General features: G+C 52.0%; 1 protein-coding gene across 4 annotated transcripts in view; it reads left to right on the top strand.

Annotated features, from left to right (window-relative positions):
• ELMO1 (engulfment and cell motility 1) overlaps positions 1 to 27,479 on the top strand; it is a 345,973-nt gene that overhangs the window by 168,502 nt on the left and 149,992 nt on the right. For all 4 annotated transcript variants that reach the window (XM_084896335.1, XM_084896336.1, XM_084896334.1 and 1 more), the window contains exon 14: positions 18,096 to 18,200. In XM_084896335.1, the coding sequence (XP_084752461.1) occupies positions 18,096 to 18,200 (105 nt within the window). The remainder of the gene's footprint in view (positions 1 to 18,095; positions 18,201 to 27,479) is intronic.

Genomic DNA, 27,479 nt, shown 5'->3' with positions numbered 1-27,479 from the left:
CAGACAGCACCGTCCGGGACGGCTCCCCCTGCACACAGCCCTCCGCGCCGCCCCGGGCCTGGCGGCGTCAGGGCCCAGGTGCCGATGGCTGTGAACTCGGCCCGTGCTTCTCCCTGTGCTTTGCTGCCGCTGCCCGGCTTCGGGGATCTGCCCCGTGAGCTCGTACCCCGGGTCCGAGGAGACGTGGGCCAGTGCCGGCTCCTCTGGGCCTGGGGGGGGGCGGGCAGCGGCCGGTTCAGGCCTGGGAAGGACGCAGCCATCCACCAGCTCCCCAGGAGGGGCCGCCCTCCGTCTCTATCCTCCGTCCTGAGCCCTTTTGTTCTTTCCTCCCCCCACACAGTCACCGAAGGGCAGTGCGTCACATGGCCCTGCACTGGGTGACGTGACCCGGCGGGAGGCGTCTGCAGACGGGCCGTCCCGGGCCTGAGGAAGGAGGTGCTGAGCCGGGCCTGGCTGCAGGGCGTGGGTTTCTAATTCTGGGCCCGGCATTTCGTCTGCGTAGGCAGACTGTCAAACCTCCCCAGGCGAAGGGACAGACACCCGTCTGAGAATAGCACAGCGGCTTATGCAAGCTCTGTCCCCAGGAGCGTCCTGGCGCACTCACGGCCTGTGCATTGTGAAGGGGAGAGGCAGGGGCAGGCCGTTCTCCGTGAACTCGGGGACCTGCAGCTCTCCATGGAGACAGGACTGTCTCCTGAGCTGGTTCCCAGACACCTTACAGGGGTCTTCAAACTACGGCCCGCGGGCCACATGCGGCCCGCAGAGGAGTCTGATCCGGCCCGCCAGGTTTTTTGGGCAGTGAGCGCAGCCGAGGTGTTACAGTAGGAATTAGTAGTTCATATAGTCCGGCCCTCCAGCTCTCTGAGGGACCGTGATCTGGCCCCCACTTTAAAAAGTTTGAGGACCCCTGCGGAAAGGGATGCCTCTGACCCTGGGCCTTTTCAGCATTCTTGTCCCTCTTCGGGTGCGTACCTCACTTTTAAACGAGACTTCTTCCTGTGAATCCAGTGAGCTCATCTCTGTTTGGAGAGGAGAGGGTGTTGTGAAGGACCAAAGCAAAGACACAGGCAGCTGCAGGGAGACTGGGACCCCCCCCCCCCCCGCCCCGCACCCCCCCCGCCGGCCAGCACAGGCTCTGGTCAGCATACTTCTTCTGCGCTTCCCCCTGAGCTCTGCTCTTCACCTGGAGGAGGTGGGACGATTGATTTCTTATCGCTTCCATGTGTCATCAGCAAACCTCAATAAAGTCATGGGTAGTGGCTACATCTCATTAAGTGATCGAACTGTAATTCACTTAGGTATTCTTTCGCATTCTTAAGGATGTAAAACCATATATTGCAGAGAGAGAGAGAGAGAGAGAGAGAGAGAGAGAGAGAGAGAGAGATTCAATGAACCTATTGTGTAGAACTATTTGTCCCCATTTAGGATTATTTCCTTAACAGAGATAATTAGGCTCCTGTCAAAACATAAGGACATTTTTGAAACCTTCCTTTAGAGATTTATTTGTACTTCCCGTTTTAAAATTCTTCCTGCTTTCCACGAATTGGCGTGTTATTCACGTTGTTTCTCACCACCTTGCTTGAATTCTTGTGTTTTTTAAATGAAGGATTCTGATTCTGAGAGTAGGACATACTGTTGCACGGAATTGGGACTGTTTCCCATCTGAAGATGCTGAGGGTGAGGACTCAGTGGCACCGGGGTCCGGTGGTGGTTTTGTGTCCTGCCCCAGCCGCTGCAGCCCCCTGACACGGAGACTGAGGCACTCAGGAATGTGGATGAGAAAGGGGGGCCGGGGCCAGAGGCCTTCAGCTGCCTGGGGAGTGACTTTTAACCTTTCCCACGGCGAAGGCCGAGGGGGGTCTCCTGTTAGACACCCCGCCTGGGGCCCCCTGTGCCTCCTTCCCCTCACTCTCAGGGAGCCCCGGAGTGCGGTAGCTGTGGGGTTGTTACGTGAAGTGCCCTGCAGGATTGGCCAGCGGGTAAAGCACACCATGCCTGAGAGGCGTGGCCCATGTTAACTGCCCACGGGGCCAGAAGCTCCTCTTTACTGTGCTGCACTGCTTGCCTCGCCTGCCACCAGGGGGCAGCACCTTCACACAGTTTCCCACCTACTGGCCATGGGAATGGGCAGTGCCTCCTCAAAGCTCAGCCCAAACTCTGTCCCTCTTCACCCCTCATCCTCGGAGCCCGGGCTAAGTGAATTCAAACCAGTGTAGAGTGGTTCTTTTTGTTGGAGGAGGAGGGCAGTGAGAGGGAGGCACTACACCTTGTATGTTGGCCTACACGTGAAAATACCGTACTTTACGTGAACGGGTGTGTTGTGTGTGTGCAGAGGTCTTTCTGCTACTGAGAGTACCCGTGACCTTGCCAGGGCTACGATGCTCAATGTATGTCTCACCCACAAGTTAAACCTTGTTTTCCTAAAGACACAGGGCGGTGATTGGAAATCTCTTTATGGCTTCAGTCAGCTGACCTGCCTTCACACCCCAGACTAGGCTCTCTGAGGCTGTGTGACCTCAGGAAAATTATGTAACCTCACTGCACATCATATCCTCACTGCACACCACCTCCTCACTGCACACTACACCCTCACTGCACACCACCTCCTCACTGCACACCACCTCCTCACTGCACATCACCTCCTCACTGCACACCACCTCCTCACTGCACACCACCTCCTCACTGCACACCACACCCTCACTGCACACCACCTCCTCACTGCACACCACACCCTCACTGCACATCACATCCTCACTGCACACCACACCCTCACTGCACACCACCTCCTCACTGCACACCACCTCCTCACTGCACACCACACCCTCACTGCACACCACACCCTCACTGCACACCACACCCTCACTGCACACCACACCCTCCCCTCACTGCACACCACACCCTCACTGCACACCACACCCTCACTGCACACCACACCCTCACTGCACACCACACCCTCACTGCACACCACACCCTCACTGCACACCACACCCTCACTGCACACCACACCCTCACTGCACACCACCTCCTCACTGCACACCACACCCTCACTGCACACCACCTCCTCACTGCACACCACCTCCTCACTGCACACCACCTCCTCACTGCACACCACACCCTCACTGCACATCACCTCCTCACTGCACATCACACCCTCACTGCACATCACACCCTCACTGCACACCACACCCTCACTGCACATCACACCCTCACTGCACATCACACCCTCACTGCACACCACACCCTCACTGCACATCACACTCTCACTGCACATCACACCCTCACTGCACACCACACCCTCACTGCAGCGCGAGGATTGACATGCATTCCTGCTGTCTTTCATACACAGGTGGCTTTTTAGGCTGCTTTCGCAGTGAGCTTGGCATTGTGCTCTGGGTATCAGGACCTCTGTGTATGCCTCCAGTTCCGCTTCCTGTTGGTGGGCCTCTAGCTCCTGGAAAGCTGTGGTTCTGTCAGAGGCCCGGCCGGCTCAGGGGGAACACCTGGGAGGCAGAGTGGAGATCGCCTATGCTGTGAAGAGTGACTTAGGAGTCGTCCCAGCGCTTGGGAGCAGCCGCCCCCGGTGGCGGGGCTCAGTGAGGCCGCTCCTGGGGAAAGGCGTGGGATGCAGGGCTGCCGGGTGGGGTCCTGATGGCAGAGGCTGCAGACAGGGCGCAGTGGGCGTGATTTCAGGGTGCCGCTCGGGGTCTCGGTTGGACTCGGTTATGTGGCGGGAAGCTGGGTTCCACCTCACTGCGGTGGTGACCTTCCCCCGGGTGGAATGAAAAGGCCGTCCCCATGGAGGGGGTGCCTTCCCGGGCGGCGCCTGGAGCGTGGCTCAGCCGGGAACGTGGGGGCTCGGGCAGGCCCGGGCGTCGGTGACAGTGAAGCTCAGCGCCTGGAGCCAGATCATGAAAACCCAGACACGGTCCCCAGACAGCTGCTCAGACAGATGGCGGTGGGCTCTGATGCCAGGCTGATGTGTCCACAGCCCGGGCGCACCGACCCCTTTCTCTCCGCGCCAGCCTCTGGGCTGCCTGTTTAGGGAAAAAGCAAAAGACTTTTCATTCCGTTTTCCAGCCAAAGCTATCGTGGGGCTTGGTTTTTGGTGGTTCAACTAGACATCTATAGATTTCCCCAACCCGACCCCCTGGAGCAAGGATCTGCCGGTGACGTGGACTCAGCTCCCGGAGGAGGCCCCAGGGGACCATCCTCCTCACGGCTTCCTGTTGCAGACAGAAAACAAGAACCACGCTGGCTGCCCGGCACCCTCATAGGCACAAAGAAGCGGGAGGGGGTTGAGCATGGACGGATGATACTCATTCAGTTGAGATGCATAAATAAGTCGAATGGGGAGGGGTATAGACAGAAGACTTAACACCCGCCCCCAATCATGGTTTCCTTTCCTAATTAAGGAAGTCAGCTCTCGAATCAGACAGCAGCGGTGAGTGTCAGCGACTTTCCAGTCATCACTGAGATGCTGCGCAGACACAAGCCAGGTGGCACGGTTTCACCAGGAGACGGGCAGACAGGGCCCTGCTGTCAGTTAGAAAGCCCTGGAGTCCCTGGAGGCTGGGGGAGCCCCTCCCCCCCACAAGCCCCCCCCCCATAGCCCAGCCTCTGTGAATGATGGCGTGTGTGTGTGTGTGTGTGTGTGTGTGTGTGTGTCCCCTCACCTGGCGAAGGCCCTGGAAGGGTGGGGAGAGCACTTACTAGATACTGAGCGTCAAGCTCTTTTCCAGAATCTCACAAGTGGCTCCGAAAGGATTTCAGCATGAAACACTCTTTGTTTTTAATAAAAATATAGAAAGTTCTCTCTCTACTCTCAAGTCCTTTCTAGTTTTAAGGGAGAGGAGAGACAGAAATGAAGTCGGCAGGAAAAGCCACCTGAAATGAAAGCTCCCCACATGCCGCAGGCTTCTCTTATCCTCCGGATGTTACACTCGCTCCAAGTCCCAGGACGTGGCTCCCCCTTCGAGAAGTTTCTTACAGGGTGGTCGCGGGAGGCTCTTTCAATTGTCCAATGACTTGTCTCTTCTGTGGTGAAAACGCGTTTTCCTGAATGATGAGTTTTTGTGTAAACCATATCTTCACTGAAACATTGAACAGATAATAGTGCAAAATTCAAAAGATACCACGTAAAAAAGTGATAAGGGTTCCCTTCACCCTTTCTCCTCCCCAGAAGCAAACACTGGGCCCAGGTTCCTGACTTTTAGTCTTTGCTCCGGATCTCCTGGGTTCAGGAGCCGCTTTGCTGTGTGCAGCTTATGATGCTCGGTGCTCTCCATCGCTTCCCGCCGGGGTGAAGGGGTCAGAGGGAAAGCAAGGCATGCGCGTAGCGAGGAACGGACGGCTTATATGTAGCCAACATCACACGTTCAGGCAGAAGCTCCCAGGCAAGCTTCCTGCCACTGTACCCACGTGTGTGCCCAAATGTCACCGTCCGAGGTGCCAGTGATGGTGAACACATGTTTCATGTACAACTAAAAATCACAAAACCTAAACTTCTTATTATTCAAGTATTTCTTAAAATAATTCATTCATTCAATGAGCTCTGCTGGACTTCATGGAACCTCATGTCACACCTGTGAATACATAGGAAGAAAGAGCGAGGCAAGGACATAGGTGAGTCTCACTTCTGAACGTCTAGCCATGGGGCCAAGCTCTTCCGGTCACGTGCTCCTCAGCTCCTCAGGGTCTGTGTGTTGGCAAACAGTTTAGTAACATGGTTGAAAAAGAACCTGAAGAGGGATGATGAGCCCTTGGTGCTGAGCTCCTAGCAGCTCCACCGCCCCCTTTGCAGACTTAACACCCCGAGCCCCGCTGGGCTGAGGAGGGGTGACCCAGCCGGGTTGGCCCCCACCGCAGAGTCAGAGCTCACCACACCCATGGTGTTGGGGGAACAGCTGCTCTCCTGTTGTTTCAGGGTTTTATTCCAGACCCTGATCCTCCTTCTGCTGTGTGATGCTGGTGCGTTTTGGAGAAATTGATTGGGGTGAAATCGGTCAATAAGATTATATAGGCGTCTGCCCTCTCAGACGAAAATTACTTTGTGATTGATGTCCACTGAGAACAATTGAAAGATGCTATTGATGGTGAAATCTGACACGAATTTAGAACTGGTAGGATAAGAAAACCAGTGCACCTTAGAGAGGATGGCAGATGAAATAGTAATTCCTACTCTCCTTAACTAAACTGGAATTTCTAGACCTGCTCACCTTCCAGGTGAGAGCGACCTTGAGATTGTGGGCGCTTGCAGTGCTCACCACTCAGAACCCTGAGCTTTGACGCTCAGCGCTGAGATGTTGAAAGGTCTCAGATTGTTCAGTGCGAACCTCCCTTCCTCAGTGTGCTCACAAACGTGGACATCCATTCTTTATCCAACACCCGGAGGCAGTCAGCTTGAGTTTGTGAGTGGAGGGTTAAAAAGGCTAATGAGTCAGCTATTTGGTTTACTCTAAGAAATGCAAAATTAAGATTCAAGATTGAGCCCTAACCAGTTTGGCTCAGTGGATAGAGCATCGGCCAGCGGACCGAAGGGTCCCAGGTTTGATTCCGGTCAACAACATGTACCTTGGTTGCGGGCATATATCCAGTTGGGGGTGTGCAGGAGGCAGCTGATCGATGTTTCCCTCTCATCGATGTTTCTAACTATCTCCTTTCCTCTCTGTAAAAAAAAAAAAAAATCAATAAAATATACTTAATTAAAAAAAGATTTAAGGTTAATCTTCTAACTACAAAATGGAAGAACAACCAAAAAATCTGTAGTTGCAACCCAACATGGCTCAAGCCACAGCTGTTTTCCCTTATTTGAAATGTGTAGTCAGTAGGTTCCTATGGAAAATTACTCATCCCTAGCCAGTCTCAGTTGGTTAGCCATTATGCCAGCATTGATCCCTGTACAGAGCACACATAAGAATTGATCAATGAGTGCATAAGTAAGTACAACAACCAATTCTCTCTTTTTCTCTCACCCTCTTTCTCTCCCTCTTCCTTTCTCTCTCCCTCTCCCTCTTCCTCTCCATTTCTCCCTCTCTTTTTCCCTCCCTTTCTCTCTCTCTAAAACCAATTTAAAATATTACTCAAAAGTGGAGAAAATAAAGTAAAATGTCGGGTGGCACATGCGCTCAATGTCATGTTGGAACAAATAAAAAATAGGTCTTACCAAGGATTACTCAGTTCTTCAGGGATTAAATCATGGTGGACTTGGCTGTTCACAGTTATTTGAGCCTAGACCCTGGAAGCGATGGCTCGCATGTAGGTTTTTCCCTGGCCGGTGGTCCAGTAGGAAGCTCATTGCAGGTGGCGCGGTGCTCTGAGGGACGGCAGCCAGGTGTGTAACCCAGGGATGGCATCCTAAAAGTGCTGTTTGCAGATGCTGGTGATTTCTTCATTACAGGGTTGAGTAAATCATTTTTTGAGTTGTGTTTTTACATTTTTGAAAATTTTATTTCATAAGGGTTTACATTTCTGAAGTGAAGCAGAGCTCCGACTGGTCATTCTGAGAGGGGGTTGTGGACGGACCGGGTGCTCGGTGGTTGTGCTTAGTAACCTGAGGGCATGGCGGTGCATGTTGACCAAGTTCAAAGGCGGGTCTCTGAGCTGTCCTTTGACCAGTGATTCCAGGGTGATAAGCAAGTGATTCTACCCTGGGATGAGACAGTTCTGGGAGCTGGAGCGGGGCTTGTGCAGGGAATTGTGGGATTCCAGGCGGAGCTGGAGTTGGGTTCAGGGGGGCCTCCTGGGTGCAGATGTTTGTGTTTCCCCTAAATGCCAAGAGTGGGGTCTTCTAAGTTCTCCACCATCTGGGCAGTGGGTCCCCTGGAGTCACCCCCTTGTCCTTCAGGGAATATCTTAGTTCAGATTACCCTCCCACTGCCCAGTTATTCTTTCCCCAGCCCAGTCCTTCATGCATCAGTCCCCCTCCCCGCCCCCCTCTCTCTGACTCTCCACCCGTTAACAAATGCTCCCTGACTGGGGAGTATGGAAGATGACATCATTTTATCCTGGGATATATATTTATTTGGTTTAGGCTTTCTACTATGCCTTGGCGGGCGGCAGCTTCACAGTCAATGCCAGTCAGTGAGACGCACACAGATGGTGGAGAGGAAACTCCTGTGTATTTGAACATCGCATTGATCACCTTGCCCAGTGTTCCCATGCCGTCTTCCTGAGATGGCGATTAAAGTGCTTCCTCCCTGAAGTGGCTCAGGGCCACTGCTTTTGCATTAACAGAATATTCCAGGTGCCGCATCTGCTTACGTAACTCAGTACCTGGAGTCAGGTGAAATGTTGCTGAATGTATAAAAGAGTGAAAAATGAGAGATGCTACCGAGTCTTCCTTGCCAGAGTCTTTATAAATAGCACAAGGGGCTGTCTGGGACGGGACTGGAATTTTCCATGGCTCAGTGCAGGCAGCTGCGGAAGGCAGGCTGTCCCCAGGGTCTTCAGGTGACTTCTTTCCCCCCGTGTGCTTTTTTACATTGTATTTTTGAGAGAAAGAAGCAGGAGGAGAGAGAAAGGGAGGGAGGAAAGGAGGAAGAAGGGAGGGAGAAAAGGAGGGAGAGGAGAGAGAGAGAGAGAGAGAGAGAGAGAGAGAGAGAGAGAGAGAGAGAGAGAGAGAGAGAGAGAAAAAGGATTGGCTGCCCCCTGCACCCCTTTTACGGGGGATTGAGCCCACAACCGGGTGTGTCCCTGACTGAGAATTGGGCCGGCTGCCTCTCAGCGCTTGGGTCAGCCAGGCGAACCCCCCACCGGCCAGGCAGCTTTGCTTCTTTAATTGGCTGCTGTCTGGTGCTGGGGGGGAGACAGTTGAGGAAGGAGCCCGCTGAGCCCAATGCTGGGGAGCTCTGTGAGCGCAGGGCTGAGAGGGGGCTGTGACACTTGATCTTTGGGGCCTGAGAGAAGCCACACTTCAAGCTGATGACACTGGAGCTGAATTCAAGGCCAGCGGTGCCCTGAGGGGAACCAGGCCTGAGCCAGGACCAGGTGCTGAGCTGGGGCTTTCAGAATGGAGCAGGAGGCCCCTCAGAGGGAGCGTGTCACCGCAGCTGATTTCCCGGCTCACCGGGGCTGGCTCTGTTCACAGCGTTCCTCTCTGTCTTCCCGCTAATGCTCACAGAGGCTGCAGGGGAAGAAGTGGCTTTCAGAAAGGTGTCACATCCCTCCTAGAGCACCAGCTGATACTGAGATGGCACTGGATCCCTGCTGGTTGCTCCAAGCCTGGGCTGCTTGCCCCCGGGCCCGCCCCCTCCACGCACCTGCTTGCCCACCCAGTTAGCCAGGCACTTTCCTGAGGAAGCCCTGGCCAGGTGGGCAGGACCCAGGCCTTCCTGCCATGTGCAGTCAGTTGGCGCGGGGCCAAGGTCAGGTAGGTACCCCACACAGGGGTGGGCTTCTCGGGGCCTTTGGGGCCCGCTGTTTTTCCTCCGAGCTGGTGCTTCCTCTCTCCCTTCCCTCCCGCTGTGAGATGTGCAGGGGTCAGCAGGACAGAGCGGCCCCCAACACCAGGGGCCCTTGAGTTAGGAACCTTGAGTCACTGGTTCATAGGTCGCAGCTCAGCCACTGCCTACTCCCCTTTCACCATCACACCTGCAGGGCCTGGGATGTGCCCAGGGAAGCCTCAGGGTCTGCAAAGCCCGGCAGCGTGTATCCAGGAAGCGCAGCGCTGACACCTGCAGGAGGCCTCGCTGTCCCACAATTCCCTGCCCCGGCATCTCCCTGTGAGAGGACATTCTCACGTGGTCCGCCTCGTCCCGGAGGACCGCGCTGGGAACAGGAGCAGAGGCTTTCCTGGGGGAGGCCGGCAGTAATGCTTTAGTTTCCGGCCACGGGAGGATGCAGCCCGGGCAGCACGTAAATGCTCGGGCCTCAAAGCTTTCTCTGGACATCGACACTCGGATTTCATGTGTCACAGATTCTCCTTCTTTGGGTTATTTAAAAAAGAATAATACAAATGTATAAAGAAAACACCTGAGATTCCCAACAGTACAGGAATAAGTGGCAGGCTGGATTCGGACCTTGGGGAGCAATACCTTAGAGCAGTCCTTGGCACCCAGGAGTGCTGCGGGTGTCAGCTGCTCCTCTCATGATTAGGGGGTCACCATCCCCCACTCCCCCTGCCCCAACTGAGAGGCCACAGTGAGTTTTGACCTGTGAGTTCATCTGCAGCAGCTGTGCTAGGATCAGCTCTGCGGTCACAAGGTCACAAGGTCACAGGTCTCACCCACAGGGCAGTGTGGTCTCCTCCCCAGCCGGCCTGGGGGCGGTGCTGGCTGGAGGGCATGGTGCCCGTTGGGTCAGCAAGGTCTGCCCTGGGTGACTGGAGCACATGCTCTGGGTCCTTTAAAAAAATTTTTTTTTATTGATTTCAGAGAGGAAAGGAGAGGGAGAAATAGAAACATCAATGATGAGAAAGAATCATTGATCAGCTGCCTCCTGCACCCCCTACCGATGATGAGCCCAAAATCAGATATGTGCCCTGATCAGGAATCGAACCGTAATCTCCTGGTTCATAGGTCACAGCTCAGCCACTGAGCCAGGCCGGCCGGACCTGCTCTGGGTCCTTTGATGGCCCTCTCACCTGTGTTCTTCCCCAGGATGGGGGCAACGGGGAGACCAAGGAACCCACTGTGCGTGCCTGGGCTGCTCACATCCTGTTCTCAGGTGACCAGAGGGGAGGAGAGGAAAAGGAACTGGGGGTGAAGGGAAGAAAGAGCCACGTGGCGAGCATGAGCCGCGGGGCCCGGATTATTCCGAATCCTGCGGGGCTCAGCTGGCAGGAAAGGCGCAGATATCTTTATAAACCTTGACAGTATTGCTTCATTATTCATGAAGGCTTAAAAAAACATAACCAGCTTCATTTGAAAGGAGCTCAGTCCCAAGGCCTTTCTTAATTGAGTTTGTATGGCAGCTCCCTGTGTTGACTACTAAATCAACATCCCGAATAAACAGCGCTTAAGCCCACCCTCTCCTTCCGCGCTCAGTCCACCCTGCTTCTGCCAGACCCTGAAGGAGAGCGGCCGGTGCTCAGGAACCCTGCACAGGGCGTCGTTTCCACGGCCTTCTCCGACCTTAAGAGTAACTTTAAACAGCGCGTCATTTTTAACAAAGGAAATGTGCCCCAAGTCCAGAATGGGCTGGTGGGTGAGATCTCCCACTGCGTGAAGCTCTTTATGAGTGTGTGTGTGTGTGTGTGTGTGTGTCTGCACACTTCCAAGCTGTGTTGTTGAGGCTTTGACCAACTCTCTTCTGAGACAGACGTACCTTGAGGGCAAGCACTGTTTGTTTTCAGTTCTTTGGATGGAATGTGCCGTCTCCCCCAGGCCCCCACGGCAGTAGACACCAGCACCCTCTGATGGGAAGAGGAAGGAACCAGGGCTCAGGGGGCCCAGGTCTTCCGATCCCGGCCTCGCCCTCTGGTCCTGGGCACAGCATTCCTGCGGTGCGCCGTCCTCGCCTCCGTGTTCCTGAGGACGGCACTTCCCTGCTCACCCTGTGTCTGTGGCCGAGCAGAGTGACATTAATTCTTCAGACGCCTACAGACAGGAGTCACCCAGGCCCGCCCCCTTCCCGCCGACCCCTCCCTTCCACACAGAACTCACCCTTTTATTACCCCCAGGGCTAAATATCTGTATTCTCCAGCTTTTCATATATATATATATATATATATATATATATATATATATATAAAATATACACACATACATACACACACACACACTAGAGGCCTGATGCATGAAGATTCATGTAAGAATGGGCTTCCTTCCCCTGGCTGCTGCCTTTTCGCTCTGGCTGGGAGCTGCCTTTCCGCCTTCCCATGCTGACCAGAGGCCCAGAGTGGCTGGGGCAGTGCAGAACGCCTGCATCTTGCTCCGCCCCTGGCCGCTCCGCAGGCACCTGTGTATGCAAATTAACCCGCCATCTTTGTTGGGTTAATTTGCATACTCCTGATTGGCTGATGGGCATCACAAAGGTCTGGTCAGTTTTCATCTTACTCTTTTATTAGTGTAGATAGTATTTCTATTGATTTCAGAGAGGAAGAGAGAAAAAAAAAATCAATGATGAGAGAGAATTATTGATTGCCACCTTTTGCATGCCCCACACTGGGGATTGAGCCTGACACTGGGCATGGGCCCTGACCAGGAATCCAGCCGTGACCTCCTGGTTCATAAGTCGATACTCAACCACTGAGTCATGCCGGCCAGGCCTTACGTATCTTTCTGCCCAGGTATTACTGCTTCTTCCTGGCCTCCCTTTTGTGAATAGTTTCCTGTGCACCAGGAGCTGGTGATGGGCATGGCTCCCAGAACCCTGTGCTGTGTCCAGCTGGCCTGACCTGGGCCGGTCAGTGGGACCTCCTGTGTCCTTGATCTGCTCTTGTTCAGGGAACCCACGTGTCAGAGCCTGCTGACCTCCATGTGAAACCCACTCTTCTCGCGTGTGTAGCCAGCTCTCAGCTTTCACCAGTGTGAGCAGGCAGGGCCCTCCCGGGGCAGAGCCCTCAGGGGGTTCCTTAGTGACAGAGGGTGGCTGTGGGTGGTCCCAGAGCTCAGTTGAACCAGAGTTCTCACCCAAAAGGCTGGCTGTGGGCTTGCCAACTCAAGGAGACAAAGCCTGGTTGGAGGTCGGGGGCCGCAAGGAGGTGAAGGGAATGGACTAGCTGAGGCGTTAGGCCAGACAAGACAGGGCACAGTGGGTGCGAGGTGGTTTAGAGTAGGTTGGCCTGAACCCTTAGCATCTTTGGTATATTTTTTTCTGCCGATCCTGTATGCTTTACCTAAAAGAATCAAATTTTAATGATGAAGAGCTGGGAGCTCATGAATTATTCACAGCCGGGTCTCCCTTATTCCATAAATGTGTTTCTTGAATCTTAAAAAATCTCGTTACAAGACTTTACATTCCTCTAATTGAACTTCTTCTTGCTAATGGGGCCCACCTTCTCATTCTCTGAAGACCTCTGAACCTGAGGAGGAAGAGAAGCTGCAGAATGGAAGTGGTGACTGCCCACTTACCAGTGGTGATCCTGTACAAGTCACAGGTCTGACTCTCCGCTGTAGGAAGAGACACACATTTACCTCGTTAATGGCACTCGCCTCCCTGGGTAGCTGGGGAGGTTAGTTGGAATCAGGCATCTGGGCTGCCGGCTCGATGCCCACAGTGCTGGTCCCACCATCTCGCCACCCTCAGGCCAGACCTGATGGGATGCCTTCTTTGTTGTCATCCAGGCGATGGGTTTTAATGAACTTCATGGTGAGATTACAAGTCCAGAATCCAAAGACTCCTAAAGGTTGCTTCTGGACTCCCTGAGATGGAGGGTGTGTGTGTGTCACAAAGTCAGATATATAAATGTGCGAGGCAGCAAGGTGAGCGAGTACCACTGTCTGAACAGGCCCCCGGGGAGCTTCTGCCACGCTCAAACTTGGGGACTGTGTCCTCAACCCTGGCTGGATTTGGGGGACCCTGGGAAACTTGAAAAATCCAGTTGCCTGGTTCTCAAACAAGAACTCCTCAGTTGGAATTCGGAGTACAGCCCGGACATCAGGAATTTTCCCAGCCCCTTTCCCCCTCAAACCCCTGTGGATGTTCAGGTGCATCCGGGGCTGGTACCTGGCCTTCTGGGGAGTCTGCTGAAACACCCACATGATCCTCTCTGGGGGGGAGGGGAAGCGGGGAGGTGAGCAGCAAGTCTATTGAAGATGCATTTGCTACGTGGAACGTGGGTTCCAGTCCTATGTGGTAGGTGGTGCACAGGATCCGAGGAGTTAGTGGGTCTAGATCTGACTTTGATATTTCCTGTGTTATCCAGATGAGTCGGTCTAGTCACCCGTGGGTCTCAGGCTGTGGTCTCCCGCCAGCAGCACCTGCACCCCTGGGAATTTGTTAGAGAGGCAGCTTGTCCACCCCACTCAGCACCCTGACTCAGAGACCAGGGCTGTGGCCAGTCCCCCAGGAGGTTCGGACCCTGCAGCCCTGGCTCTTGTCTGTAAAATAAGGCAACCAGCCCAGGTGGTATTTCAGGTCCGTTCCAGCTCTCCAGTGGCTTTGGGGTAGGGCCCGGCACAGGCGGAGCGCGTCTCTGTCTTAGACCGCGAACTCATCTCTTGGATGAGTCGTTGAAATAATTCAGCTGAAAACCAGCTACGTAGGTAACAGAAGAGAAACAGATCTCCAGGCCTCCGCACCGAACCCCATTAGGGCGCTCACTATAGAGCAGAGTCGTGCTCCCTTCAGCGTTGGTGTCATTTCCCCAAAATGAAAAGCCCTGGCGCTCGGAAGGGAGCACCCATTTCTGTCCGGGCGGAGGGCTGTCTGACACGGCTCACCGAGCAGCATTCCGCAGGAACTGAGGAATGGCATTTCAGGAGGATGCACAGCGGTACACAAGCTTTGCCGTAAGACAAGGGAACATTTCGAGCCATTTATCAAAGCTCACACAGCTTCTATTTCAAGACAGGTGGGAAAAATACCCGGAACAAGAGGAAAATAAGTCCGTATCCAGAGCGCCTCAGAAATAAGAAGGCGGGGACTGCGGGCCTCGCCGGGCCCTCGGAGTATTTTTGTCTCAGCGTGGAAAGCTTCCCAGCCTTGCAGCATGTAATTCTTTTCGTTTGCCTGTGACCAACATCCAAGTTGTAAATTACTTCCCCGACGGTTAAAGCCAAAAGGGAAAACGGAAGCAATAATTTGAAGGCGAGAGGAGCTGGGAAAATGGAACCTGGAGTTAAAAAAGAGGCAGAAAGCGAGAACAGGGTTCGCGCACCACCACAAAGCCCTCTGTTTTTCACCTGCAGTGCGGGGGTGCTTCCCAATGTGGGGCAAGCCCCGGAAAACCACGGCGGCTTTCTAATTGGCTTCTGCTGAGCAGCAGCCTATTTGTCAGAGACCAGAGGAATGGTGGGCGGAACATCAGAGAGAGAGAGAGAGGTCTGTCATACCCAGGGCGGGTGGAGAAATTGTAGCTTTCCTTAAAAGGGATGGACCGCAGGCTCATTATCCCTGAGCGAGTAATGTGGACATCGGAGGACCACAGCTGAGGGCCTCTGCATTGGGCATCTCTGTGAACTTCAACATCTGAACACTGAAACCCCGGAGAAAAGCCTGTACTCTGAACAGTAATTGCCCATAACGGTGTGGGTTTACTTGGGGCTCTCTATTCTGTCCCATGGCTCTGTAGGTCTGCTTTTATGCTAGTACCATGCTGTTTTGATTATCAGGGCCATGTAGTATAGTTTGATATCAGGTAGTTTTGTTCTTTCTCGAGATTGCTGTGGCTTATTCGGGGTCGTTTGTGGTTCCATTTACATCTTTGGAATATTTGTTTGAGTTCTGAGATATATGCCATTGGTATCTTGATAGAATTGCATTGAATGTGTAGATTGCTTTGGGTATTATGGCCATTTTAATGATGTTAATGATTCCTGTCCATGAACATGGTACATGCTTTCACTTATGTATCCGCTTCATTCTCTTTCTTGAGTCTCTGATAATTTTCCAAGTATAGGCTTTTTACATTCTTGGTTAAATTTATCCAAAGGTATTTATTTTTTGAAGCAATTTTAAGTGGGATTGTCAAATTCTGGTTCTAAACTTTGGGCAAGCTCCCCAGACACCCAGTGCCTCAGTTTCCTTCCCTGTCATGGGAGAATAATAATCGAGTCTACTTGGAGGATCAAGAGTTAGTGCATGAAAGTTCTTTGCAGAATTCATGGCCTCACACAGGCATTGTTTTATTGGGACTATTTGCTAAATAGCCACATGTTTCTTTTTAAAAACCCTAAAATTAAATTATATTATTTAACTCCAAGACCTTTTGAGGTCAGTGGCGCCCTATTTGTTGGCCCCCAGGTGTGCATAAGGGGGAATGGCTGATAGGAGGAGGCTTTGAGGGGTCCTGGGGAGTAAATGCAAGCAAGACTGATGACTTTGGAGCCATGGGACCTTCTCCAGGGCCAGCTTCACTAGCTGCCACCAGTAGCTTTGGGGACTGTTCCAGTTAGATCCAGAGAAACTAATCTGTCATTTGGTTTCCTCTTTGTGTATATATTTATTTATTTATTTTATTTTTATTTATTTTTTAAAATATATTTTATTGATATTTTACAGAGAGGAAGGGAGAAGGATAGAGAGCTAGAAACGTCGATGAGAGAGAAACATCGACCAGCTGCCTCCTGCACACCCCCTACCGGGGATGTGCCCGCAACCAATGTACATGCCCTTGACCAGAATCGAACCTGGGACCTTTGAGTCCACAGACCGACGCTCTACCACAGAGCCAAACCGGCTTCGGCTGTGTATTTATTTTGGAATAGACTCAGTGACCAACACTAGAAACAGGTCTGAAATCATTGCCATACTTTCCTCTCTCCACGGGGCACACTCCTCTTCGTCGGTGGGACCATGCTGGGTGGCAGCTAATATTGGGCAGCCTACATTTTTCTCAAGTCAACTGTCCTCAGTCTGCCGAAATGCTAGCAGCACCAAAGCAAACGCACCTGACTTGCAGATGGCGCTGCGGCTTCCTCCTCAGCCAGTGGGGAGGTAGGCCACTGCCTGAGCGCTGGGTGAGATGACAGCGCGGATGACCCGAAAGGGCTCAGCTCACAGTAACTTCCTAAGACGTTACTTGTGTTCACGAAAGTCTAGTGTTCCCAAGTCACAATACATTTGTGTGCGGTGCCAGACCTTCCACTGCTCTCTGGAGGACTGAGGGTATTACAGTCTTTCATCACACGTTGTTTTTAGATGAAGTCTCTGATCCCTGATGTCCAGCATTTTGATTTCCCCGCTATTGAACACACACCTTACTTCCTCCGTGAACATCAGGGGAAAGCCGAAGCCCCCTGTCTTTGATGTGTCCGGTGAAGTGCGTTTTTGATATAATTATATTTATTCTATGAGATCTGTCCCTCCTACTATAAGTGGTGCTTTGCTGTTTTTAAAACTTTCCAACATCTGAATAAATGAGTCGGGATAAAATGCTGAACGGAAACAAAGTCCCTCCACTGAGGCACCAAGAGGGCGGGCAGGGAAGCTCTGACAGGACCCGTGGCCGCAGGCAGCGCTGCCCTGCTGGCATTTCAAGACATCGCTCGCAGCTCAGCACATTCCCTTCTCAGACATTCCCGGAGCACGGGAAGGCAGCGTCCGTGTTCTCTCACAGAAGGCTCAGGAGCCCGGGTTGTTTGAACCTTGAGGAAGTGAACAAGAAGTCCTTGAACCCGAATTAGAAAAACTACAGGGAACCAAAATGTCCGGCAATTCAGAGAGCCACGCTGCTCATTCACAAGTATTTAGGAACAAAACACAAATATGTAGTTCGCACAAATTGCCTATATTCTGAGATGAAAGCAGGGTTTTTAATGCCTCTTTAACATTGCTTTTTCAGGTATTTAACAAAAAAAAACAAACAAAAAAAGAGTTTTCTTAAACCACTCACCATCTGTATATGCATGTTCAGGACTGGGAGGTGTGGTCCTGTCTGAGGGTTAATGGTTTGTTCCTTGGACAAGAGGCTTGTGGGTGACCTTGAACTGAGGAGAATGGCTTTGTCTTCCTGGTTCTCACACTGCAGTGAGCGCAGGTCAGTGAGGGGACCCCGGGGACAGCTGCTTTCTATCCTGTCTCCATGCCCAAGGCCTGCGCACTTGTAACCCTGGACAGCTCGCAGAGTCCCTGGGCCGGGTGGGCACACGTGTGCGGGTGAGGAAGTGAAGGTGCAGAGTGAATAGCTGATGGCCGACATGTGGCTTCGTCCCAGCTCTTTCTCCCCCAAATGCTGTTGGCTTCACCCCGGCACAGCTCCCAGACACACAGTGGTCCCGGGTTTCCTTTGTCCCTCAGTGTTGCATCTGAGGGTAATCCTGTACTTGATCTTCAGCTGAGTGTCCTAACCAGGGTGTAAGAGATGGCTTCACTGCCCCTGAGATAGAAGCTCCCATTGCTCCCTAGCAGGTTTCCATGAAGATAGGTGTGTTCCTGCCTGGTTACTTTGGAGTTGGCCTTGTGATGCTTCGGTCTTGAGGTGGGACCGCAGACCTCTGCTGGCTGGTGGGTCCACTGAGGCATTAACCCGATCCAACCTTGTGTTTCCGTCACAGAATCACGTCAACCCTGCCATGGACTTCACCCAGACGCCCCCGGGGATGCTGGCCCTGGACAACATGCTCTACTTCGCCAAGCAGCACCAGGACGCCTACATCCGGGTAAGCTCCCAGCCCGCGCGGCACAGGCTTCCTGCTGAACTTGACTTTCAAGCTCACAGGGATGGAGGCGCCCCCAGAGGTTTGGCTTTCATCCTCAGTGAAGTGAAAATTAAAATGAAATGAAACCCACCAGGGGCAGTGCCATAAAGGCTTCCCACCTCTGAGTGTTATTCATATGATGGCATTGAAAAAGGCAATCATACAGCCCAGCCGGGGTGGCTCAGTGGTTGAGCATCACCCTATAAACCGGAAGGTCCCAGGTTCGATTCCTGGTCAGGGCACATTCCTGGCCGCAGGCTCAATCCCCAGTGTGGGGCCTGTAGGAGGCAGCCGATCAAAAATTCTCTCTCATCATTGATGTTTCTCTCTCTCCTCCTCCCTTCCTCTCTATAATAAAACCAATAATAAAAGTACATTTCTAAAAAATACAGTAGTACTGGAAAACTGGAGTATGTGGTTCAATGGCTAATTATGACAGAAGCTCTTAGGCCTCAGTACCAAGGACAGAAATGAGCTCTCCACCAAACCCGGCCTCACTCTGACACTCCTGAGCAGGGACGAGGGTTCCCTCAGGCACCACCTCTGGCCACTGCTGGAGACACAGTGAGATCAGCAGCCAGCACGGGAGCAGCGGGAGCTGTGGAGGAGAAGGGCAGGTGCCCCTGCTGATGGGCCGTGCAGGTGTGGGGAGGACGAGGTGAGGATGAGGGGAGCGCAGGGACCGTGACAGAGAGGCTGCCCTCCGGGGCTGTCCCGCTGGAGGCCCTGGGCTTGTGCCGACCCCTGTCGCCTGTCCTCAGGGCGAGGAGCCCAGATTCAGTGGGGACGGGGTACAGCCACCCCAGGCTGAGGTGGAGCAGGATGTGAACAAATGGGACGAGAACTGGTGAGCAGTGACCAGGATGACTAGATCTCAGCGTAGAACGTGAGGAAGGAGGTGTCTGGCGCGGGAAGAGTGGGGCGGAGATGAGGAAAGGTAAGAGTCTGTCACTCACATCTCTTCGTCCCTCCGGGGGCGCTGGCTCCGGGACGCCGGGGTTTGGGACCCGGCCCCATGGTTCTCCAGTGATGCAAATGTGGGCGACTCCATTGGTCTGCACCAAACAGGAGAGCACTGTTCCCCTGGGGGCTTGTTCCTTTGGCTGGAACCATGCCCAGCTGGGGGCTGCGGCCCAAACCTACAGTACACGGCACATCTTCCCCAGGAAAAGTGTGCTTCCCAGGACGGCCCCTTGACACAGACGCCAGACCCTGGGAACTGCAGGCACTTGGTTTGAAATGGGCTTTTCTTAATAGCAACAGACTTGACAGAAAACAGACTGACAGCTGTCAGAGGGGAGGGCGCCGCGGGGCTGGGGGGAAGGTGAAGGGACTGAGGAGAAACCTCAGGCACGTTTTCCCATAGATGCAACTTGCTGAGCTTCGGCTTCCCCTGGAACATTATTTGTAATTTGATTAGACAAAGGGTTTGAGGCATTTCTCCAAAAGATGGGAGATCGGATGGTGGCCAGGAATGCAATCTCCCTTAAGACAAGCGTCTCCTCTCCCTGCCTTAGTGAGAAGTAATTGACATACATCACTGTAGGCGTTTACGATGCAGCCTGATGCCTGGATTTGTGAAGCCGTGGAAGAAAATTGTTTTGTTTTTTTCATAAAAGTTTCATTTGGCTTGTAATTTGTTGCGCAGATATGTTTTCTAGGAGTGTAATCTGCTTGCAGAGAAGTGAATTAATATTTCTGAGAGACTGTGTAGTATAGCCTCCGGAATGTTGCGTGCGAAAACGAGCCGTGTGGAAATTGAATTCAGAATTAATGATTCATGTTTGTGGACGGAGAGTGTTCCTAAAATTAGAGCTTATTGATGCCGAATGCATTGTTAATTGCACAAGCAGCATATGTCTCCCGAGAAGGAACTCAATGCGATCAGCCCGTTCTCCTCAGCGCACCCTCTTAAGCACTGTGAGTGAGCTGAGTGTGATGGAGCCCTTCAGCATTTACCTCCAGGAGGGACTTCAGTGAAAAACCGACTTCTAAAGGAAACGTGGCCCTTTTGTCCACATGCACTGCTGCTTATTGGGTAGGCATAGAATTCCTTTAAAAATAAGATTAATTACAATGGTTTTGTGCACTATTGAGCTAGGGCTCATGTATGTTCCTAAAACTATTCCAAATCAGAAAAAAATTATAATGCATAAATAAAGTAGAGGGTATTTGTAACTAAGAATTGTTTTTTTTTCAAGTTCTTTTATTATAGCTATCTTATTGAAAGTTTAAAAATTTAAAGTATGTTTACACTAAACCTTTAACTTTATTCTCCCTCCTTGTGATGTATACGTAGTAAACATTATTTTTTTAAAATGTTTGAGAAAAATATTGGAATGACCCCAGTTCACCAAAGGGCCAGGGAAGTCTGATTTTTGGTGCAGTAATGAGAAATGCTATGGGATGACCCGTATGAGAGAAGCTACTATCCTTGAGGCCTTTGGATATTTTGAGTACTTACCATGCATTATTTGTAGTCTTCCTTCAATACTTCCAGAGATGGGAAGGTGAGGTCACCTTCGTACCCTCTTCTTCTAGCATGAAGGTCTTTCTGTGCATTAGGGTCTACCCCACGTTCAAAGCCATTTGGGGAAACTTTTTACCTTTTCTCTCCTTGCTATAAACATAACGAATAGCAAGCCCAGAACTTGCTATGCAGTAAAAGCTATACTAAACACTTTGAATACATTCTCACAGGACCCCTACGAAGTCAGCCCTGCTGGTGTTTCCATTTTACAGGTGAGGGAGCTGACACACAGAGAGGTTAGGAGGTTTGCCCAGGACCACACAGCTAAGGGAGTGCCAGAGCCGACTTTAAAACCAAGGAGTCTGCGCCCAGTGTTCAGAGCCAATGCCTCCTAGGGGTTTGCAGATTCATCCAGGGGTTGCATCTGTAGTTCAAACCAGTCCTGTGGGTGTGTTTTGCTCAACTGGCACAGTATTTTTAATGAGAAGATGATTGACTTGCCTGTAGGCAGGGCTTGCTCTCTCTTTCTCTCTCCAAATAACCAGGTGCCAGAATTCCCTATTATATTCTGTCTGTCTGCTTGCTGCTTTCTTGTCTGCCTGGTACTTGAGGGACTTGAGTTAATGGCCACTTATACGGGTGGTCTGCAGTGACCTCTGTAAAATTCTGGATGCACACAGTAGGTGCTCAATCATTTACCTGCCTTTTGCCTTTCCCAGTTCAAGTCTTTCTTGGTTTGGGTTCTATCTCCCAGGGGTTTCATATGCATTTGCCCAGTGTTTGCTGTCTTTCCATTCTTGGCGTGGATTTCTGGAGGGCGAGGTGTTTTATCTTGTATTCTGTGTTTATTCTCTGGCTAAGAAAAAAGGACTTTAGTTTCTAAATATATTGGACCAGTGTCCTGGGGGCTCTGCTCACAGTGGGCCCCAGAACTGTATGTCAGACCAGGCAAGGGACCTCTCACTGTCCAGCAGCCTGCATTTTAAGGGAACAGGAGCCAAATACCCTACTTCCACTAAGGTTGGTGCTGATGGAGGCAATGTTGAGTCTTTAAAGTAAATCAGGGAACTTTTAACATCCCAAGAGGGGAAATTGGCAGTTTCCACAGCGACATAATTACAGGACAGCCTGCAATGTGTAATTAAACCGAACTGTGAGGCAAGCGGTTGGAACAAAGCTTGGTGGCCCATCACTTCTGTTCCCATAGTGTTGACAGATCATCCCCTCCCCATCTCCCCAAAACGGCTTCAGCAGCAATTGCTCCTAATTCTTTTTAAAATGAAATTATATGTTGCCAGTTAAACACGTTTCATGTAAAAGAGCCTTCTTTATTTGAGTGACGTTTTCCCTCTAAGATGATCTGGAGCACAGACTCCATTTAGAATAACAAGGACCTAAGACAGCCTTGCTGGGACTTCAAAATAACTCTTTCTAATCATTCATTTAAATACTTGATTCTTGGCTTTTATTTCTCTTCTTTCTTTGACCAAGGTTCACAAGTCGGAGGCTTATTGTTTTTCTGTACAGTATCTTTTCATGTTTTAAAAATAGTGGCATTAATTCCATTGATTTTGATTGTGAATATTCAAGCTGTTAACTGCCAATCAGGACCTCTTGAGAGTGTGAATGTGAGTGATTAGATTTGCTAATTGCACTGGAAGGCAGCATTTCTGACATGGAAGCCAACAGTTTTGAGTGCAAGGCTTGAGGCCCCAGGATGACTCATTGTTCAGTGTGGGCTTGGTTTTATCTCGGAAGACCCGCCATCTGAGGAAGGCAGTTCCATGTGCACTCATGACTGCTGGGTACAGCCCTGTGTGGGTGGGCGTTCACACCCCTCAGTTCTGTAGGTACGGGATTCAGTGCCTGAAATCTAAAGCAGGTCTAAACCATGGTATTTGTCTGTTCATTCTCCTTTGCCAACAGCCTGATCTGGGTATGAGGTTCAGAATTTTTGCTTAGCTCTAGCTGAAGGTTTATGTTTTTGTTTTTAATCATTATAACAGTGAGACTTTAAAAACACAGTGATGGATTGCTTGAGAGAAAGTAAAACGAGCTATAGAATGAACTGAGTGCAGATGACACATCGTGTGAATCAAGGTTAGAACCTACAGGCAGCCTCCCCTGTGGGTGACTCCCTCCCTCCCGGGGTACCAGTGAAGCCAGTGGCTGAGTCACTGCCCTGGGGTCTCTGTCTTAAACCCAGCAACATCTTCCCACCTGTCTCCCAGCTGGTTCTCTCAGTCCCCATTGCCCATTGTCATCTCTCCCTACGCTAGTTAAAGCAGTGACCACTGAGTACATGTTCTGTGATGTCCTGTTCCCTTTCTGCTTCCACTTTAGACATTGATTTAATTATTGATTTCAGAAAGGGAAAGGAGAGAGAGAGAGAGATAGAGAGAGAGAGAGAGAGAGAGAGAGAGGGAAACATCAATGATGAGAGAGAATCATTGATCGGCTGCCTCCTGCACGCCCCTTGTGGGGATCGAGTAGAGACCCGGACATGTGCCCTGACCAGGAATTGAACCCGTGACCTCCTGGTTCAATGCTCAACTACTGAGGCACACAAGTCAGGCATAGGCTTTCATCCTGAACACGCTACGACCTCCCTGGCTGCAGCGGTCCTTTGGTTGGTTGGTCCGTCCTGGGATGGAAGCCCAGCTAGCAGCTATCTTGGGGTGCGCCAGATGACGCTGTCCCCGATATGCTGGGCTGCGGGTGAATCACTGCTGACTTTGGGTTTTAACTTGTATTCATGTGACCAGAGTCCAGCCAGTGTGAGCAGCCTGCCCACCAAATCGGAAGGCATTCCGTCTCGGTGTGATAAAATGTAGGTGGCAGTGTTCCCATGGCCCCGTCGTATTCGGTAAAAATAGCTTTCCCCTTAGGAACTGTTCGATACACCTGGTGTGCCCAGGAGTGTTTGACATTGTCAGGTAATTTTATTTTTACCTTGACCTTAATTTTATCAACTTTCCCCCTATATTGGTAAAACCCAAGATTCCAACGTTTAGCACAAGTCATATTAATTGAGACTATTTTTCGTGTGTTTTATAAAGCAACTGAAACACTATTAGTAACAACTACACCAGCCCTCCTAACTAACTTCTCTCTGGCTGGTTTATCAAATGTGATTCTGTACAAGGGTCCGCATACTTTGAGGCTGTTGGAATTCATGACCTTGATCTGTGCCATTCATACCTATTTACAAACTTGCAATCCCCAAGGCAGGGAAGCCAACGTGGCTGACATTTCAGGTCTTGAATGCTGATGCTCCTCACCACAGGACCTTTGCACATGCAGTTCCCTGCTCAGCCTCTTCTTTCTGCACCCCTGCCCCATGGCCCGCTTCAGTCCCACGCATCCTTTAGGACTTCATCCTCTGACTCCTTTTTTTGCTTTCTTGTTTATTTTCTTGGTTTTGCTTCCTTAAGCGCTCACTCACTTTGGAATTATTGTTATTTGATCATTACCGCTCTCAAACATGACATTTTTGAGCAGGGACTATGTCTCTCTTTGACGTGTGTCCTCACTGTCTAAATGATTTGTTAACTATTGGCTGCATTGAATCCTTGCTCAGTGTCACTTCCCTCATCCCCTCCGAGGTCCTTCATAGGTGATTTGTGTCTGAGGATCAAAACTGGAACCAGACTTGGCAGAAATCTGCCTGTCAGTGAACTGGTTCTACCATCAGAATGGCCACCGTTTAGGACTGCTGAGCCCATGGCACTAAGCCTTACACCAGGTCTGTCACAGACACCAGGGGAGCCTGTGTATGTTACAGGAGGAGACGGAGAAGACTGCCTTTCAGGGAGTTGTTTGCGCAGAGGGGTCAGGTCAGCTGAGAGCCTGGTAGTTTGGGGCTCCACCCTACATATGGTAGGGACAAATAAAAGGTCAAATGTATTGAGTAATATATGCCAGGAGCTCTTAAGGACATACATACATTTACTTCATTGGATTCTCACAACAATTCTATAGGGTAGACACCGATTGTACCCATTTTGCAGATGTGGACACTGAGGCTCAGAGATGTTGAGGAACTGGTCTGTCGTTATATTAGATAGTAGGAGGCAAACTTGGAATTTGAACACAGGCTGTTTCCTGCCCATCGGAGGAACATGTCAGGGGCACAGACAGGTTGTCCTTTCCCATCCCATGCTGGCCCTGAGAAATGATTTTGTTTTTAAATAGGCTATATTTCTAGAGCAGTTTAAAGTTCACAGCAAAACTGAGGGAAGGCGCAGAGATTTCCTATATGTCTCCTGCCCCCACACAGGCACAGCCTCCTCCATTATCGACATCCCTCACCCGAGGGTGCATATGTTACCACCAATGGACCCACATTGACACAGCACTGTCACCCAAAGTCCACAGCTTACATTAGGGTTCACTCTTGGCGCTGTACGTTCTCTGGGTTTGGACAAATACATGGTGACATGTACCCACCATTATAACGTCATCAGTATTTCCTCCGCCCTGAGATCCTCTGTTCTCTGCCTGTTCATCACTCACCACCCCCCAGATTCCTGGGAACCACTGATAAGTATATTGTAAGTGACAAACATATTAAAATATTTTAACTTCACATTTCCATGTCTAGAAATGTACTTAGAGGAGACGAGCTTGTGAAAGCATAGACGTTGCTGGAAGTAGTTACGTTAGGCTCACAGGGCGTGCAGAGGGGACGCTGGGTGAAGAGGGTCTGGACGCCGGCAGGTGAGTGAGGGGCCGGCCTCAGCTCTGGCGCAGATGCAGATCCGGAGGCGCCTGTGCCTCCTGCTTGGCAGCCGTGGCTCGTTAGGACCCGTGCCTTGTTTCAGAGAAGGATTCTGCAATGAAGGAAAGGGAGAGTTTTGGGGGATCATCTGTGAGATGATTGCTCTCCCTAACAGGTACCCACTCGTGCTACTTACCACGTTGAGTCCCCGGGAACAGCGCAGCAGGGGGACGAGGGGCAGAAGGAGGCTCCCTTCACTCCGGAGGGAGGTGGGGCCAGGGCTGCTCCCCGGGAAACCACAAGCGTTCCTTGCTTTGCCTGCGAATCTCCCCTCCACCCCTGGCTTCAGAGCGCTGTGTCACTCACAGAGCTGGACAGCGTCCTCCTTACCCTTGCCGTCCAGGACTAGCTCTGGGCCGCTGTCCATGGTCCTGCTTCCCCGAAAGCCGCGTGGAGCTAACAGTCAGGGCAGTCCTCAGAGGGGAACGGGGCTGGGGTTGAGTGTCCATTGCTAGATGAGATGGGCCTGGACTCAGACGCGGTCCCCAGTACGCAGGAGGAAGTACCCACGGGCACCATCGCCTGGGAAACGGGAGTTTCCCTTTCAGATCAGCAACGTGGGCTGCCACTCTCGGAGAAGTGACCGGGGTGCTCAGGAGAGGGACATGCAGCCGGTGTGGGAGGGCAGGGGCTGGAGGGATGTTGGGATGCAGTTTCCACAAATAACCCCGTGGACAAAGTCCTGCAGACGCTGTCCCGCGGGGAGATCTCTCCTCTCCTTCGGCAGCTGTAGCCCAGGTCCGGGCGCTCAGAGAGGAGGAGATGGGACGAGATGAAGGTCAGCTGAGAGGCTGGCTTTGTAGGTGGAAAGTTTCGCCCCCACATGCCATTACACCCGAGGATGGCTTAGCTCCTTGGTTAGTGTCCGTGAGGAGCATTTCACACGTGCACCAGCGGGCCTGGGACTGGCGGCTGTCTGGAAGAGGGGGAGGGGAGGCACTCTCCCTCCTCCCCTGTGCTCCCCTTCGGACCAGAGGGGTGGGCCCTGGCGCAGGGGAGGACGGTGTGTGGTCCTCCTCAGGAGCTGGCTGTCCCCCTCGCCCTTCCAGAAGGCGTTTGTTAGTAAAGCGAGTTCCAGCCGAACACGTCCCAGGAAGTGCATGTGGAGCGCGACCTGGCTCTGAGACGGTGCCGGTCACGGCAGGGCTGCGGAGTTCAGTGAGGAAGGAGGCTGAGCAGCGCCAGGCCTCATTTGTCATCCCACAGCGGCTGCCAGACAGGCCGCACCGGCGCCTGGCGTTCTCTTCCTCGGAGGGGACAGGCATCTGTATCTGCAGCCCAGCGCCCAGTGAGTCAGAGTCCGCCCGGCGATCCGGAGATTTATGGCGATGCTTCCCCGGGAGGCGGGGGCCTCTCTGACCATCATCACCCCTTTCCCAGGCGCCTCCGGCCTGCGCACCTCTGGGTGCAGTGTGGACAGGCCCCTGGGCAGAGGACCCAGAGTCAGGGTCTCCCCTCCGGGCTGTCCCCTGGAGGAAGCGTACCTCTTTGCAGAGGAACATGTCCTTGGAAACGTGCAGGGAACACAGTGTGTGGAAGGGGACCGCCAGCAGCGCCCACACTTCCGAGAGCATGCCTCTCAAAGCGTGGTCCCTGGACCAGCAGTGTCAGCGCCTCCTGGCTGCTGCTTAGAAAGACAGGCCCAGGCTGCCCGCTGCTGGCTGGGAACCGCATTTAGCAAGGGCTTGAGGGCTCTGTGAGTGCGTTCTGTGTGGAAGACCAAGCGTAGAACGTAGCTGCAAAATAAGGAGCTTTGCCCTGTCTGGTGTTGCTCAATGGTTAGAGTGTCAGCCTGTTCACCAAAAGGTCCTGGGTTTGATTCCCAATCAAGGGCATGTACCTGGGTTGCAGGTTCGATCCCTGGCCCCTGCCAGGGTGTGTAGAGGAGTCAACCAATCGATGTTTGTTTCTCATATTGACATTTTTCTCTCCCTCTCCCCCTCCCTTTCTCCCTCCCTTCCACTCTCTTAAAAAAAAAAATCAGTGGGAA

Source organism: Pipistrellus hanaki, assembly GCF_964339955.1.
Source record: "Pipistrellus hanaki genome assembly, chromosome: 10".
NCBI lineage: Eukaryota > Metazoa > Chordata > Mammalia > Chiroptera > Vespertilionidae > Pipistrellus > Pipistrellus hanaki.
Note: the sequence above shows the minus strand (reverse complement) of the source record. Positions and strands in the feature narration are given on the sequence as shown.